The 13,419-nt window shown below is 44.3% G+C and overlaps 1 protein-coding gene across 1 annotated transcript in view; it reads right to left on the bottom strand.

Moving 5' to 3' along the window:
- The window catches only part of GAB2 (GRB2 associated binding protein 2), a 184,278-nt gene that overhangs the window by 13,639 nt on the left and 157,220 nt on the right, over nt 1-13,419 (bottom strand). The window contains 1 exon segment of the mRNA XM_032427087.1: nt 11,245-11,488. Within this exon segment, the coding sequence (XP_032282978.1) occupies nt 11,245-11,488 (244 nt within the window).

Below are 13,419 nucleotides of genomic sequence, written 5' to 3' on the forward strand. Positions count from 1 at the left end.
TCCTACTGCAACCTGGCAAAGCTCCTGCTCCCATTTATCCTTCTAACTCTGCACAAATGGCACATTTGTAAAAAAGATTTTATCTGGGGTGCCTGGGTGGCTCAGTCGGTTAAGCATCTGCCTTCGGCTCAGGTCATGATCCCGGGGTCCTGGGATCGAGCCCTGCATCGGGCTCCCTGCTCCGCGGGAAGCCTGCTTCTCCCTCTCCCACTCCCCCTGCTTGTGTTCCCTCTCTCGCTGTGTCTCTCTCTCTGTGTCAAATAAATAAAATCTTAAAAAAAAAAAAAAAGATTTTATTTATTTGAGAGAGAAAGAACATGAGTGGGGGCAGGGAGGCAAGAGGGAGAAGCAGGCTTCCCGCTGAGCAGGGAGCCCGATGTGGAGCTCGATCCCAGGACCCCGGGATCATGACCTGAGCCGAAGGCAGACGGTTAACCGACTGAGCCACCCAGGCGTCCCGGCGCATCTTTTAAAGCTGTTCCTTACCATCCTCTACCTCCAAGCATAAGCAATCACTTGCTCAACCCTGTCTTTGGACCAGGTAGCAAGTGTTATCTGCGTTATGTACCACCAGTACTGGTCTCCACCAGACTGCGATTTCCGACTGGACGAGCAGGCCCGCGGGCCGACAGGGGCCTCCAGAAAGGAGCACGGTACCGCGCCGGGCGCGTCACACGCGAGGCCGTTCTGAACCCCCTCGCCTACCCCACGAGAAGAACCGCCCTGGCCTGTGCAGGGAGCTGCAGGCGGCAGAGGCAAGGCTGAGAGAGGCACCCCTTCCAGCCCGCAGCCCCTGCCCCTGCCCCGCCCCAGCGCCCGCTGCGGCTGGGTGGCCCGAGCCCATCACCTCTGGCCGCCGCTCTGCTCACGGCTTAACACCGCCCGAAAGCGCTCCCTTATCTTTCAGCAGTGCTCTCCTAGCTTCTCAGCACTTAATTTTGCAACAGTTCTTTGGCATTTTTCCATATAGTTTCACGCACCACGCACCATGATTTCACTGTTTTCCACCCTGCTCCTAGTACCTTCATGAAGAGCCCAGTCTCATTTTTAATAGGTATGTTCCCATTTAAAGAAAGCGAATGTACACACGGTCCTAAGTGAATTAACCACCACTTAGTTCTGTAACTGTCACTGGCGATCTGAAGAGGTCATGTGGACCATCCTTCTGCATTTCACCCTTCTCACAGGGATCCTCCCGATGAGGGAAGAAAACGCAGAAAACGCTGTCTCACAATCTCTAAGAGGTGAGGTGATCTTTGCATCTCAAACCCTTCTGGTGGCAAGGGTGAGCCAGCCTTCTCATTGTGGTTACAGAGCAAAGTTATATAGACAAAATAAATGAAACAAAAAGTTGTATATTCTCAGCCTTTGGTCCATCAAAGCCACCGGGTGAATCAGTCAGAGGTCTTAGTTAGAAATGATTAATCAAAGGCAAGTTCTCCATTGCCATTTCTCATTTTACTTTTCACCCGCTGTCTTTCTGCAGAATAGTGCTGCAGGGTCAGTGATGCATTCCGTCTGGAATCCCATCACTTGAAATTTTAGCCCCCACCCCCCGACCCTTGCCCAGAAGCATGGCTTTCTGAGGCATGTGACTCACCGCACCGTATCACCTGCTACAGGTACAACAGCCTCCTGGAAATAGGAAGAGAGAGAAGGTCTAGAGTCTGACATGAGGCCCTAAAGGCTGGAGGGCAAAACTAAATCCAGGCAAGACAAAAAGGACTCCACTTGTCTTGATGGGGTCAGTTCAAATACTCCCTCCTTGGTGACAGTTATTACTTTGAGGAGTTACTTTTGCTCAGTGGAAAAGCTAGATTTTGAGAACTGAAGTCATTTTAGCTGGAACGCATATCTGGTACTTGAAGGAAGAATAGTGGCTAAAACTGTAGTAAAAGATAAGTAATTTATAGTTTTATCTCTAAGGTGCTTAATTTATTGTACAGTATGTCAGGTTCCCCCACAAATGAAAAAAGGAATAGATAAAGGCTGGTTATGATTAGCTTCCGTTCTCTCTCTCTCTCCCTCTCTGTCACTATAGTAATCCAAACAGACATATTTATGTCTATGCTAGGCAGAGATGAATGAGCTGCTTCTCTCTCCCAAATCCCCACTCAGAAGGAACCCTTTGAGGGGTGCCTGGCCGACTCAGTCGGTGGAGCATGAGACTCTTGATCTTGGGGTTGTGAGTTCGAGTCCCACACGCTGGGTGTAGAGATTACTTAAAAATACAATAAAAAAAATAAAGATGTAACCCTATGAAATTATTTTGGAGGTCAAATGGGGTAACTAATGTGAGAGTGCTTTGTAAACTATAAAGCATTATTTCTTTTCTCCAGAGCACCTAGTATGTAATGTGGATGTCAGAAGCAGGAGAGCAGTACATCTGTCAATGCTTGGCACTGTCAGTCTTTTTTCTTTACCCATTCCCGTGGACATGAAGCAAAACTGCTCGGAGGTTTTCACATTTCCCTGGTGATTCTGCATCTTTTCATTTGCCATTTCTGTATCTTTTTTTGGTGAAGTGTCTATTCAAAACTTCTGCCCATTTAAAAAAATTGGGTTGTTTGTCTTAAGTTGTAATAATGCTTTATATTTTCTAGAAATAAATCCTTTGTCAGATATATTTGTTTTGAGTATTTTCTCATATTTTGTGACTTGGCATTTTGTGGGGTTTTTTGAAGAACAAAAGTTTTAATTTTGATTCAACTACTTTATAAATTTATTTTCTTTTATGATTCTCCCTTTTTGTACCCTATGATAAAAATCTTTGCTTACCTCAAGAACACAGAGATGTTTTCTTCTAGAAATTTCTTACTATCACATTTTACATTTAGGTCTTTGACACATAACTTCTTTTTTTTAAAGATTATTTATTTATTTGACAGAGAGGGAGAGAGAGAGCACAAGCCGGGGGGGAGGGGGCAGCAGGCAGAGGGAGAAGCAGGCTCCCCGCTGAGCAGGGAGCCCGATGTGGGACTCAGTGCCAGGACCCTGGGATCATGACCTGAGCTGAAGGCAGTCGCTTAACCAACTGAGCCACCCAGGTCCTCCTAAAATACTTTTATTTATTTATTTTTATTTTATTTTTTTTTTTAAAGATTTTATTTATTTATTTGACAGAGAGAGACACAGCGAGAGAGGGAACACAAGCAGGGGGAGTGGGAGGGGGAGAAGCAGGCTTCCCGCCGAGCAGGGAGCCCTATGCGGGGCTTGATCCCAGGACCCTGGGATCATGACCTGAGCTGAAGGCAGATGTTTAACCATCTGAGCCACCCAGGTGCCCCTATTTATTTATTTTTAAAAGATTTTATTTATTTATTTGACAGAGAGAGACACAGTGAGAGAGGGAACACAAGCAGGGGGAGAAGGAGAGGGAGAAGCAGGTTCCCTGCTGAGCAAGGAGCCCGATGTGGGACTCGATCCCAGGACCCTGGGATCATGACCTGAGCCAAAGGCAGACGCTTAACGACTGAGCCACCCAGGCGCCCCTGACACATTTAACTTTTGAGTAGTGTGGTATCAATAAAGGTTTTTTTTTTTTTTTATTCCAGCACCATTTGTTGAAAAGACTTTCATCTCCCTATTGGCACCTTTGTCAACATGTGTGTGTGCATGCGTGCACACACATGCACACACACACGCTTCACCATTCTGTTCTAGGGAGCTCCGTATGTTTACCTTTTCATCAAAACAACATGGTCTTGAAGAAGACAAAGACAAAGGTTTGTCTGCAAGGCTTGAAATCAGGTGGTATAAAATCCTCTAATTTTGTTAAGTTCTTTTCTTTAATTTTTTTTGAAGATTTATTTATTTATTTGTCAGAGAAAGAAAGAGAGAGAGCATGAGCAGGGAGAGAGAGAAGCAGGCTTCCCGCTGAGCAGGGAGCCCGATGTGGGGCTCGATCCCAGGACCCTGGGATCATGACCTGAGCCGAAGGCAGACGCTTAATGACTGAGCCACCCAGGCGCCCCTACACTGGTTGGTTTCTTAATGTAAAATCAACCTTTCATTCCTGGGATGAACACTACTTCATCATGAACTATTATCCCTAATGAGGTATATATACACATATATTCCCTAATATATTTAAATTATCCCTAAAACACACACATACACACACACACACTAAATATATATATTTTTAAGTTGGATTTACTATATATATATTTTTTTTTGGTAAAAGAAAGAATTTCTGCATCTATATTCATAGGGAATATTACCTTCCGATTTTCTTTCCTGTAATCTTTGCCAGGTTTTGGTAGTAGGGTTATTTTGGTCTCAAAAAGAAAAAAAAAGAGTTGCAAAAGGACGCCCTCCTCTTATGTCTCCTGAAAGAATATGGGTAATATTTGTGGTGCCCCATTTGATAGAATTCACCAGTAAAACCACCTAGGTCTGGTTTTCTAGGTATTTACCCAAGAGAAATGAAGCAAATGTCTACACCAAGATTTGTTAGTGACTATTTATGTACAGATGCATCTTAATTTGTAATAGCTAAAACTGGAAACAATCCAAGTGCCCATCAACATAGGAATGGATAAATTGTGATATAAAGGTACATTGAATAAAAAGGAACAACTAATGATACATGTAACAACATGGATGAATCCCAAAAGCATTATGTTGTGTGAAAGATATAAGGAAAAATAGTCAATAGTATATGATTCCACTCAAGTAAAATTCTAGAAAATGACAGCTAATGTAGTGAGTGGTTCCTCACTACAGTGAGGTACAGTGGTTCCTGAGGAATGAGGTAGAGGGAAGTATGGACTTAAGGGGCATGAGGAAACTTTATATATATTGACACTGACTGTACTTCAATTACCCCTCAAAATGGTTAAAAAAAAGTAAATAAAAGGGTGGGGTGGGGCAAAAGGGGGAGGATTCTAGAACTGAAAATTCAATTAAAAAATCATCCAAAATGAGCACAGAGAGGAAATACGATTTTTAAAAAAATGAGTACTATCAGTGATGTATGGGTCAGTATCAAGTGGTCTAACGTGAAGAAGAGAAGGAAAGCAAAGATGGAATGGGGCAGAAAAAAAACTTGAAGAAGAAATATTGGTATAAATTTTGCTGTATTGGATAAAAAAGAGCAACAAATAGAATCAGAAAGCTAAGTGAAGCCCAAACCAAGAAAAATACACCTAGGAATATCAGTCAAATTGCTGAAAAACAAAGAAAAAAAGTCAGCAAACAGACAGAAGTCCAAATAGCCAAAATAATCTTGCAAACAAAGAACAAAGGGAGAGGTCTCATACTTCCTGATTTCAAAACATATTATTACAAAGCTACAGTAATTAAAAGTGTGGTACTGGCACAAAGATAGACATAGAGACCAATGGAATAGAATATAGTGCCCAGAAATAACCTTGATGTATAGATCTAATGATTTTCAGCACAGATGCTCAGACCATTCAATGGGGAAATGACAATGTTTTCAACAAACGGTGCTGGGAAAATTGGATATCCATATGCACAAAAATGAAGTTAGATCTTTTCATCATATATAAAAATAAACAAGAAATGGATCAAAGACCTAAACATAAGAGCTAAAACTATAAACTCTGAGAAGAAAACACAGGAGGAAAAGCTTCCTGAGAGTGGATTTGGGAATTATGTTTTTTTAATGTATGTATGACACCAAAAGCACAGGCAACAAAGTAAAAATAAATTGGGCTGCATCAAAATATAAAACTGCATCAAAGGACACAATCTGCAGAGTGACAGGCAATCTATAGAATGGGGGAATATCTGTAAATCACATATTCGGCAAGGTGTTAATATCCAGATCATACAAAGAACTTCTACAACCCAATAACAATGACCAACTAACCAGATAAAAAAAAATGGGCAGAGGTCTACATAGATATTTCTCCAAAGATGTACAAATAGCCAACAAACACATGAAAAGATGCTGAACATTCCTAATCATTATGGAAATGTAAATAACCCCCAGTGTGGGGTGCCCGGGTGGCTCAGTTGGTTAAGTGTCCAACTCTTGATTTCGGCTCTGGTCATGATCTCAGGGTTGTGAGAACGAGCCCCGTGTCTGACTGCACTGGGTGTGGAGCCTGCTTGGGATTCTCTCTCTCCCTCTGCCCTCACTCACCTCTAAAAAACAAACAAACAAACAAACAAACAAAAAACCCAAAAAACTCCCAAACCACAGTGAGATACCACCTCACAGCCATTAGGAGAGCACTACCAAAAAATACCAAATACTGGCAAGGGTGTGGAGAAACTATCACCCTTGTGCACGGTTGTAAAATGGTGCAGCCACTATGAAAAATGGTATGGTAGTTTCTCAGAAGATTGAAAACAGAATTACCAGAGTATCCAGCAATTCTCCTTCTGGGTATGTTCCCCAAATAATTGAAGTCCGACTCTTTGAAGAGTATCTGTACACCCATGTTCGCAGCAGAATTATCCACAACAGCTAAAAGGTGGAAGCAACCAAGGTGTCTACTGGTGGATGAAATAAACAAAATGTGGCATAAAGAGGCAATGAAATAGTATTCAGCTGGAAAAAGAAGGACGTTCTGACACACTCTCTAACATGGATGAACCTTAAAGACATTATCCTAAGTGAAAAAAGCCACTCACAGAAAAACAAGGGCTGTATGATTCCATTTATATGAATTACCTAGAGAAGTCAAACTCATACAAACAGTAGAAAGGAAGGTGTCAGGAAGTAGGGGAAAGGGGAAATGGGGAATTTTTAATGGGTGGGGAGTTTCAGTTTTGCAAGATAAAAACAGTTCTAGAGATTGGTTACATAACAATGTGAAAGTACTTAACACTAACTGCTGTACACTTAAAAACAGCTCAGAGGATAATTTTTATGTTATTTCACCAGTTTTTTTAGAGAAAAAAATAACATTCAGAGGAAGAAAGATACATTACATATAGGATTCTAACAATAAAAATAACAGCTCACCTCTCAACAAAAACAATGAAGGGCAGAAGATTATATAATGACATCCTTTAAAATGCCAAAAGAAAATAAAACCACCATTCCAGAATTTTATATCCAGCAAGATACCTCCCCAAAACGAAGGTGAGGTGCGCCTGGGTGGCATGGATGTTTAGCAACTGACTCTTGGTTTCGGCTCACGTTGTGACCTCGGGGTCGTGAGACTGAGTTCTGCGTAGGGCTCTGTGCTCAGTGGGGAGTCTGCTTGAGACTCTCGCTCTCCTTCTCCCTCTGTCCCTTTCCCCCCACGCATGTGCGCTCTCTCTCGAATAAGTAAATAAATCTTAAAAAAAAATGAAGGTGAAATGCAGGTATTTCCAGATAAGTGGAAACTGGGAAAACATGTCACAAGGTGACTCAGATGGTAAGAAATGACAAAGGAAGCTCTTCACACTGAAGAGAAAACCAGGTGAAAACCCCACCAGGCAATGTTTAATATTTGTTTTCAACAGTCACATATACTAACGAACTGAGGAGGGAAAATCATGCAGATATTTACTATTTCTGCTGCTGTTCCTTCATTCCTGAAGGTTTTAGTTTCCTTCTGGTACTATTTTGCTTCAGCCTGAAGAACTTCCTTATCAGTTCTTTATTCAGATCTCTCGGAAATTCTCTTGTTTTTCTTTCATTTGGAAATCTCTTCATTCCTAAAGGATAATTTTTCAGGATATAAACTTGTGGGTTGATAGTTTTTCTTTTCTTTCCATTCATGTTTATGGAATATTGTTATAATACAGGCTTTTGAATTTGTGTCTGTTAATTCTAACATGTAGGTTATGCTGGGCTTGGCATTTGTGCTTTCCCTTGAGAACTGGTTACATTTTGCTGGTTCTCTGTATGTTGAGAAATTTTGTATTATATATCTTTAGTATTGTGCTATGATGTTGTGTAGATGCTGGGTTCTGTTATAATCCTCTGGAGAATGTGGATGTTTTTGATTTGCAGGCAATCACTGTGGTTAGATTCAGGCTGCAAGATCCGTCTCTCCTTCTGTGTGTGGTGATGCAGATCTCAGCTTAGTTCACAAAGCCTTTGTTATGCTGGTTTGGTCTGTCCCACACGTGTGCAGCTCACAGTGAGCCTGAGATGTGTGTGGTTTCACACCCAGAATGAGGAAATCCCTTCTCCAGCTCTCTTCACTCTGGGTACTCCACTCCCTTCCAGCCCCCAAAGGGCTCCTCTTCTGATTCCTCTACCAAGAAAGATGGGGTTTCTATCACATTTCAGCTGTCTGCCCCAGTGGGCTGCTGTGTGAGTGGGCCTGCCCTCAGGGCAATTCCACGAGATACAGAGGATTCACCTCTATATTGTTGCCATCTTCAAGTTTTGCTCCCCTTTATAACTTGCCTCATTTTATTTTTATAGAATCAAAATGATTACAGGGCAATTGTGTTTTGTCCGTAGTTTTTACTTGTGATCAGTGGGAGGGGCAGTCTGTAGTGTGCTTCTGCCACCACACAGGGACTGGCACTCCCCAGTGATTTTTTTAGAGTTTCGGTCTCCTAAATTTCACCATCTCTTCACTATATCCAGCCCTACCCCTTAATACCATAGATTAAAGCTATTGACACACTTGATGTCTTTGTATGGGGCTAGCTCCTTTTTTTTTTTTTTTTGAGAGAGAGAGAGTGCAACGCAAGCAGGGGAGGGGCAGAGGGAGAGAGAATCCTAAGTAGGCTCCACACCCAGGGTGGAGCCCGATGCAGGGCTAATCTCACGACGCTGAGATCATGACCTCAGCTGAAATCAAGAGTTGGATGCTCAAGCGACTAAGCCACCTGGGCGCCCCCCTCCTAGCTCCGTTTAAGAGTTAAATCTCTTTCAGTTTCTGTCTGCTTTGTGATTGCTCTTCAGTGCCTTCAAACAGTTGTTTTTTTATATTGTGTCCGGATTTTCTAATTGTTACAGTATGTTTAGTATCATGTAAACTACTCCAATACTTCCAGAAATTATATGGTGTTTCTGGACCAAAGAAAGCTTCCTTCCCACCCTCCGTTACTTGGGAATTCTGTTAATGTTGTTTGAACTTATTTTTTCCAAAAATCTCCAAGATCCTGCTCATCCCTCTCCTGTTCCCACACCCACACAAGTGAAAGCAGACACAGAGAAAAGCACAGCTTGGTCAGGGACCCACACTAAAGCTGCTTCCCCAACCGCAGATCAGTTTTGTCTCCCCTATTATGTTCTCTCTATATAACACAGATTTGCTTGGATATTTTTTATGTACCTACTATATGCCCTTGGTCCCGTCTTCAAAGTGCAGCAATATATTAATACAAATATCCATACAATGAGGCAGAGAGTTCCAAATGCCATGAGAGAGAGAGAATAAAAAACTGTTGTGGGAAATCAGAGAAGTGGATTTCAGCTAGGCAAATTAACAGAGGTTTTAGCGAGGAGGGGGGTGTACAGAGAGTGGGCCCTAACTGCTAATTCAAGCAGAGACATTTACATATCTGTTCTCTGCTGCTCCTGCAGCATCATGGGAGTGGAGGTGGTAGTAGTTGTTAGTATTATATAAAGCCTTCTACTTAAAGTGTGACCCACAGACAAGCTCTGGAATTTAGCAGAAAGGCAGGATCTCAGGACCCACGGCAGGCCTACTGAATCAGAGTCAGCATTTTAACCAGATCCCCAGATATTACATATGTATTCTGAGGGTGAGAGGCATTAACAGAAAGTCCACTTTCAAGAGAACGATGATTTTAAGACCTCACCTTCTCTACTCTGAGGCAAAGATGTGTGAGGTGGGCGGGGGGGTGGGGAGGGCCTGGGCCCAAGGAGAACAAATGCTCCTGAGTACTGAGGATGTGCTCGGGTCACTGTGCTCATCAGGAAGCCTTAGAAGGAGTTATTTCCATTCGGCAGGTCAGGAAATGGAAGCTCAAGGAGGTTCAGTACGTGGCCCAAGATCACAAAGAAAGTGGCAGAACCTAAATTTGGACCTGTATCTGATGGATTCCAAGCCTGTAAATGCTTTTAATGTCTGCACCCTGCATGTCTGGTGTATGATCCAGGAGCCTCAGTGCTGTTTACGGCGCTGCCGCAACCTTGTTGGGTGATCTCAGCTCTTCTGGTCTAAGTGGATGGAGTTTGAACCAGTTGAAAGTTCACAAACATGAATCCTGCGGCCTCAGGAAAATGGGTATTTGAGGCAACCTTAAGACAGAGTGCTGGAGTGCGTGCTGTGTGCTGGTCCCAGAAGCAGGTAACGTGGTGTGGAGTGCAGGACCAGGGATGAAGAGCCCTGGGTTCTAGTCCTGCCTCTGTCACGCGGTAGCTGGGAGCCTCATTTTCCTCAACTAGGAAATGGACAGAAATGATCTATATTGGCTCTCTCTCAGTGCATTTGACCGGTTCGAGTAAGATTCTGCTTGAAAATGTTCTATGATGTGATACACTAATACAGTCACTTCTCTAATTGCCTTAGTTTTCATAACACAAATTAGATATTTCTAAATTAATTGAGAAATAGGATTTGTCATCTGCTGCCCATGCTAGCAACTGGGAACTAGCTTTGGCAAAGCCCATCACCTCTGTGCTTGTGTTTGCCCTAACAATGGGAATAAAAGGCAGTAAAAATATGGACAGACTCCGCACCTGTGAGAGAGCTAGTGGTGTTAGAACTACAAAGACCGTTATTCTAGAGCAGAGAGTCCTTGCTCTAGAACTTTCTGTGGTGATGGAAGGTTTCCTTATCTGTGCTGTCCGCTAGGGTAGCCGCTAGCCACACTTGGCGACTGGGAATTTGAAATGTGGCCAGTGCAACTGAGGAACTTCATTTTAAGTTTTATCTTATTTGAGCCCATTCAAATTTAAACACGTGGATAGTTAACTACCACACAGAACAGTGCAGCTCTAGAGCAGAAGTGAGATACGGATATGTTCAATATTGTAAGACTTTATAACTATACTCTTCTTACCAACAAGTAAATTGATGTTTTTTTTTTTCCCAATTCTGAAACTCTAGCCCCTAATGCCTTTCCCCCCTCAGATTAAACAAAAAATTTTTATAGCATGATTTCTGATAATGGGAGGTTCCTCTGGAATCTAATTATCACTGTACAGCAACGCAGCTGATACCAGCACAACGTGAAGCTTACCTCGGCAAAAGAATGAGGCTTTGTTAATAAATATGTCTGTTCGCCTGAGAAAATATTTTACTCCCTTGTCTTTAAAATTAAAAACAGTATGACTGCAAGCCACTGGGCCCTGCGAGTGGCCATGCAACCCACCGGTGCTCACAGCGGTCTCCTATCTCCTACCTTGCGTTCTCCGCTCTCCGGCTGATGCACTGGTGCAAGTAGAGATACTCCTGAGGCGCACTGGTGGACAAGGTGGGCTGCATGTGGTTGGACACCGGGGGTTCAAAGGTGAACAGCGTGGGCTGGCTGGAGTGCGATGGGGCTGAGGACTTCCGTTCTCGGAGAAGGTGCTGACTGGAGCTGCTGAGCTCGGCTGGAGAAGAGCGGGGGCCGTGACTGGTGGAGGAAAGGTTTCTCAGGGAGTCTGGGAAACAAAAGAAGGAGCTCTGTGACTGAAAAAGGGAAGAAGGGTGTCCTTATCCCCAAGTGGGCTGTCAGAGGAAGAAAAGATATTATGAGCAGAGGCAATGATCCAGCAGCAGCCTTCTCTCCCCCTCACACACCTGCCCCTTCCCTGCCTCCGGAGAGGGAGGACTGAGGCTGCCTGGCAGAAAAGGAGATGCCTCCGCGCCGCTCCTGGAGCCGCCTGGGGGCCGCTCCGAGTCACAACCTTGACGGTGTTCTCCCAGCTCCCGGGAGGTGTGGCTTGCCCCGGCACGGGAGTGGGACTCCGGCGCTCCCGCCAGGCCAGCCCTCGGAGCAGTAAGTGCCACTGCCTTCCTCCTCTTGGGAAGCTCCTGCGTCATCACCTCCATCAAAGCGCAGGCTGACTTTGTTAAATGAGCTTTGCTTCCTGGAGACTCACTAGGTCAGACCCTGGACTGTGTGCCTTACCGCATTAAGGATAAAAGCACACATGTATCTGGAGCAGACTGTCCCGTAAGACTGGTCCCAGCTCCTCCTACCCTGCTCTTCCAAGTCCTCTTGAGGACAACAATGGTCCCCATTCCCCAACTCTTATGCCCACCACTCTGTGTCAATTGGTCTTTTTTCCCCTTAACTCTCCTCTTAAACTCCCCTCTGTTGTGCTAGAAAAGAAGCAGGGTATTAAAGACAGATCACAGCTGAGAGTGCTACCCCCCCAAGCCAAGGGCATTACTCATTTGGCTCGTTCTCCAAGCCTAGTCCAAGTTCCTGAGCCTAACGCACAGGCCTTTGACAGTCTCACCTACTTCCTGCTTTTCTCCTCCCGGACCCAAGGCATGCGGAAGCTTCATCAGTCTCCAGGCACACCAGCCCCTTTTATGACTCTTTCTTATGGGCTTCGGCTCTTCCTTGGATTTCACTTCTACTCTACTGGCACTCACATGCGGACTTTAAGACCCTACACGGATATCATATTCTCTCTGAAACCTTCCTGGACACGGTCCTTCTTCTGGCTGCCAATAGCACTTGGCCCATGCTTCATTATATCCACGGTCCCTCTGCCTCCTCGCCTAGCCCATGAGTCTCTAAGACAGTGACTGAGGCTGTTGCGCCTACGGTCCCAGGATTTACCCAATAAAGGCCAGGCGCACAGAAAGTTCTTAGTCTGTGTTTGGAACAAGCAAAAATGTTCGTTCGGCATACAATAATTCCACAGTGAAACTTCTTGTTCAAGAGAAATAAAGATTTAAAGATGTAATTTCTGGCGATGTGACAGCCGGTGGGGTGTGATGGTTCAGTGGTGGTGTGGTGGCTTGCTACGCTATTTGAATCTTTTCTGTTTCTACTCCCCGTTATCTGACTTATTTTTGTACCCTTCTCATGGCCCCAGGATCACCAGCTCATTAGCGCTCTATCAGGTTAATTACTCTCCAGGCTTCTCTGATGCTAGGCAGAACAACTTCTGCCCGCGTCCAACAGAGAAAGCCACGGGCCTCGGGGGGAAAAACAGTTCCGTCGACAGCTGTATTGACCTCCAAAATGAATTCCCATTACAGGTCTGGTAGTGAACTGGATGTTTGTTAACAGAATCAATGGCTTCATTACTCCATTAGATTTGCAAGATGAACTCTCTAATGGCAGAGGGGGGAAGGTTTATGCTCGGCATGAAGTAGCCATGGCGCCGGGGTGAACACAGCTACTGCCTGAGAAGACACAGGGAAGGTGCTAAGAGAAAGCCTCTGGGGGCATTTCTACCTTTCCCGTGGTCTTTTTGGATCCCTCCACCTCTGCCATCCTTCAGTGGGGGCATTTTTCATGGTTCCAGCCTGGACCCTCCTATAGCTTCACTCACTCAGGAGACTCCCCTGGGCTAATGTTCTCCAGCCAGGTGATGACACTCTCGAAACTCAGTCTTTAGCTCAGTTCTCT

This window comes from Phoca vitulina, unplaced genomic scaffold, assembly GCF_004348235.1.
Source record: "Phoca vitulina isolate PV1807 unplaced genomic scaffold, GSC_HSeal_1.0 scaffold36, whole genome shotgun sequence".
Classification (NCBI taxonomy): Eukaryota; Metazoa; Chordata; class Mammalia; order Carnivora; family Phocidae; genus Phoca; species Phoca vitulina.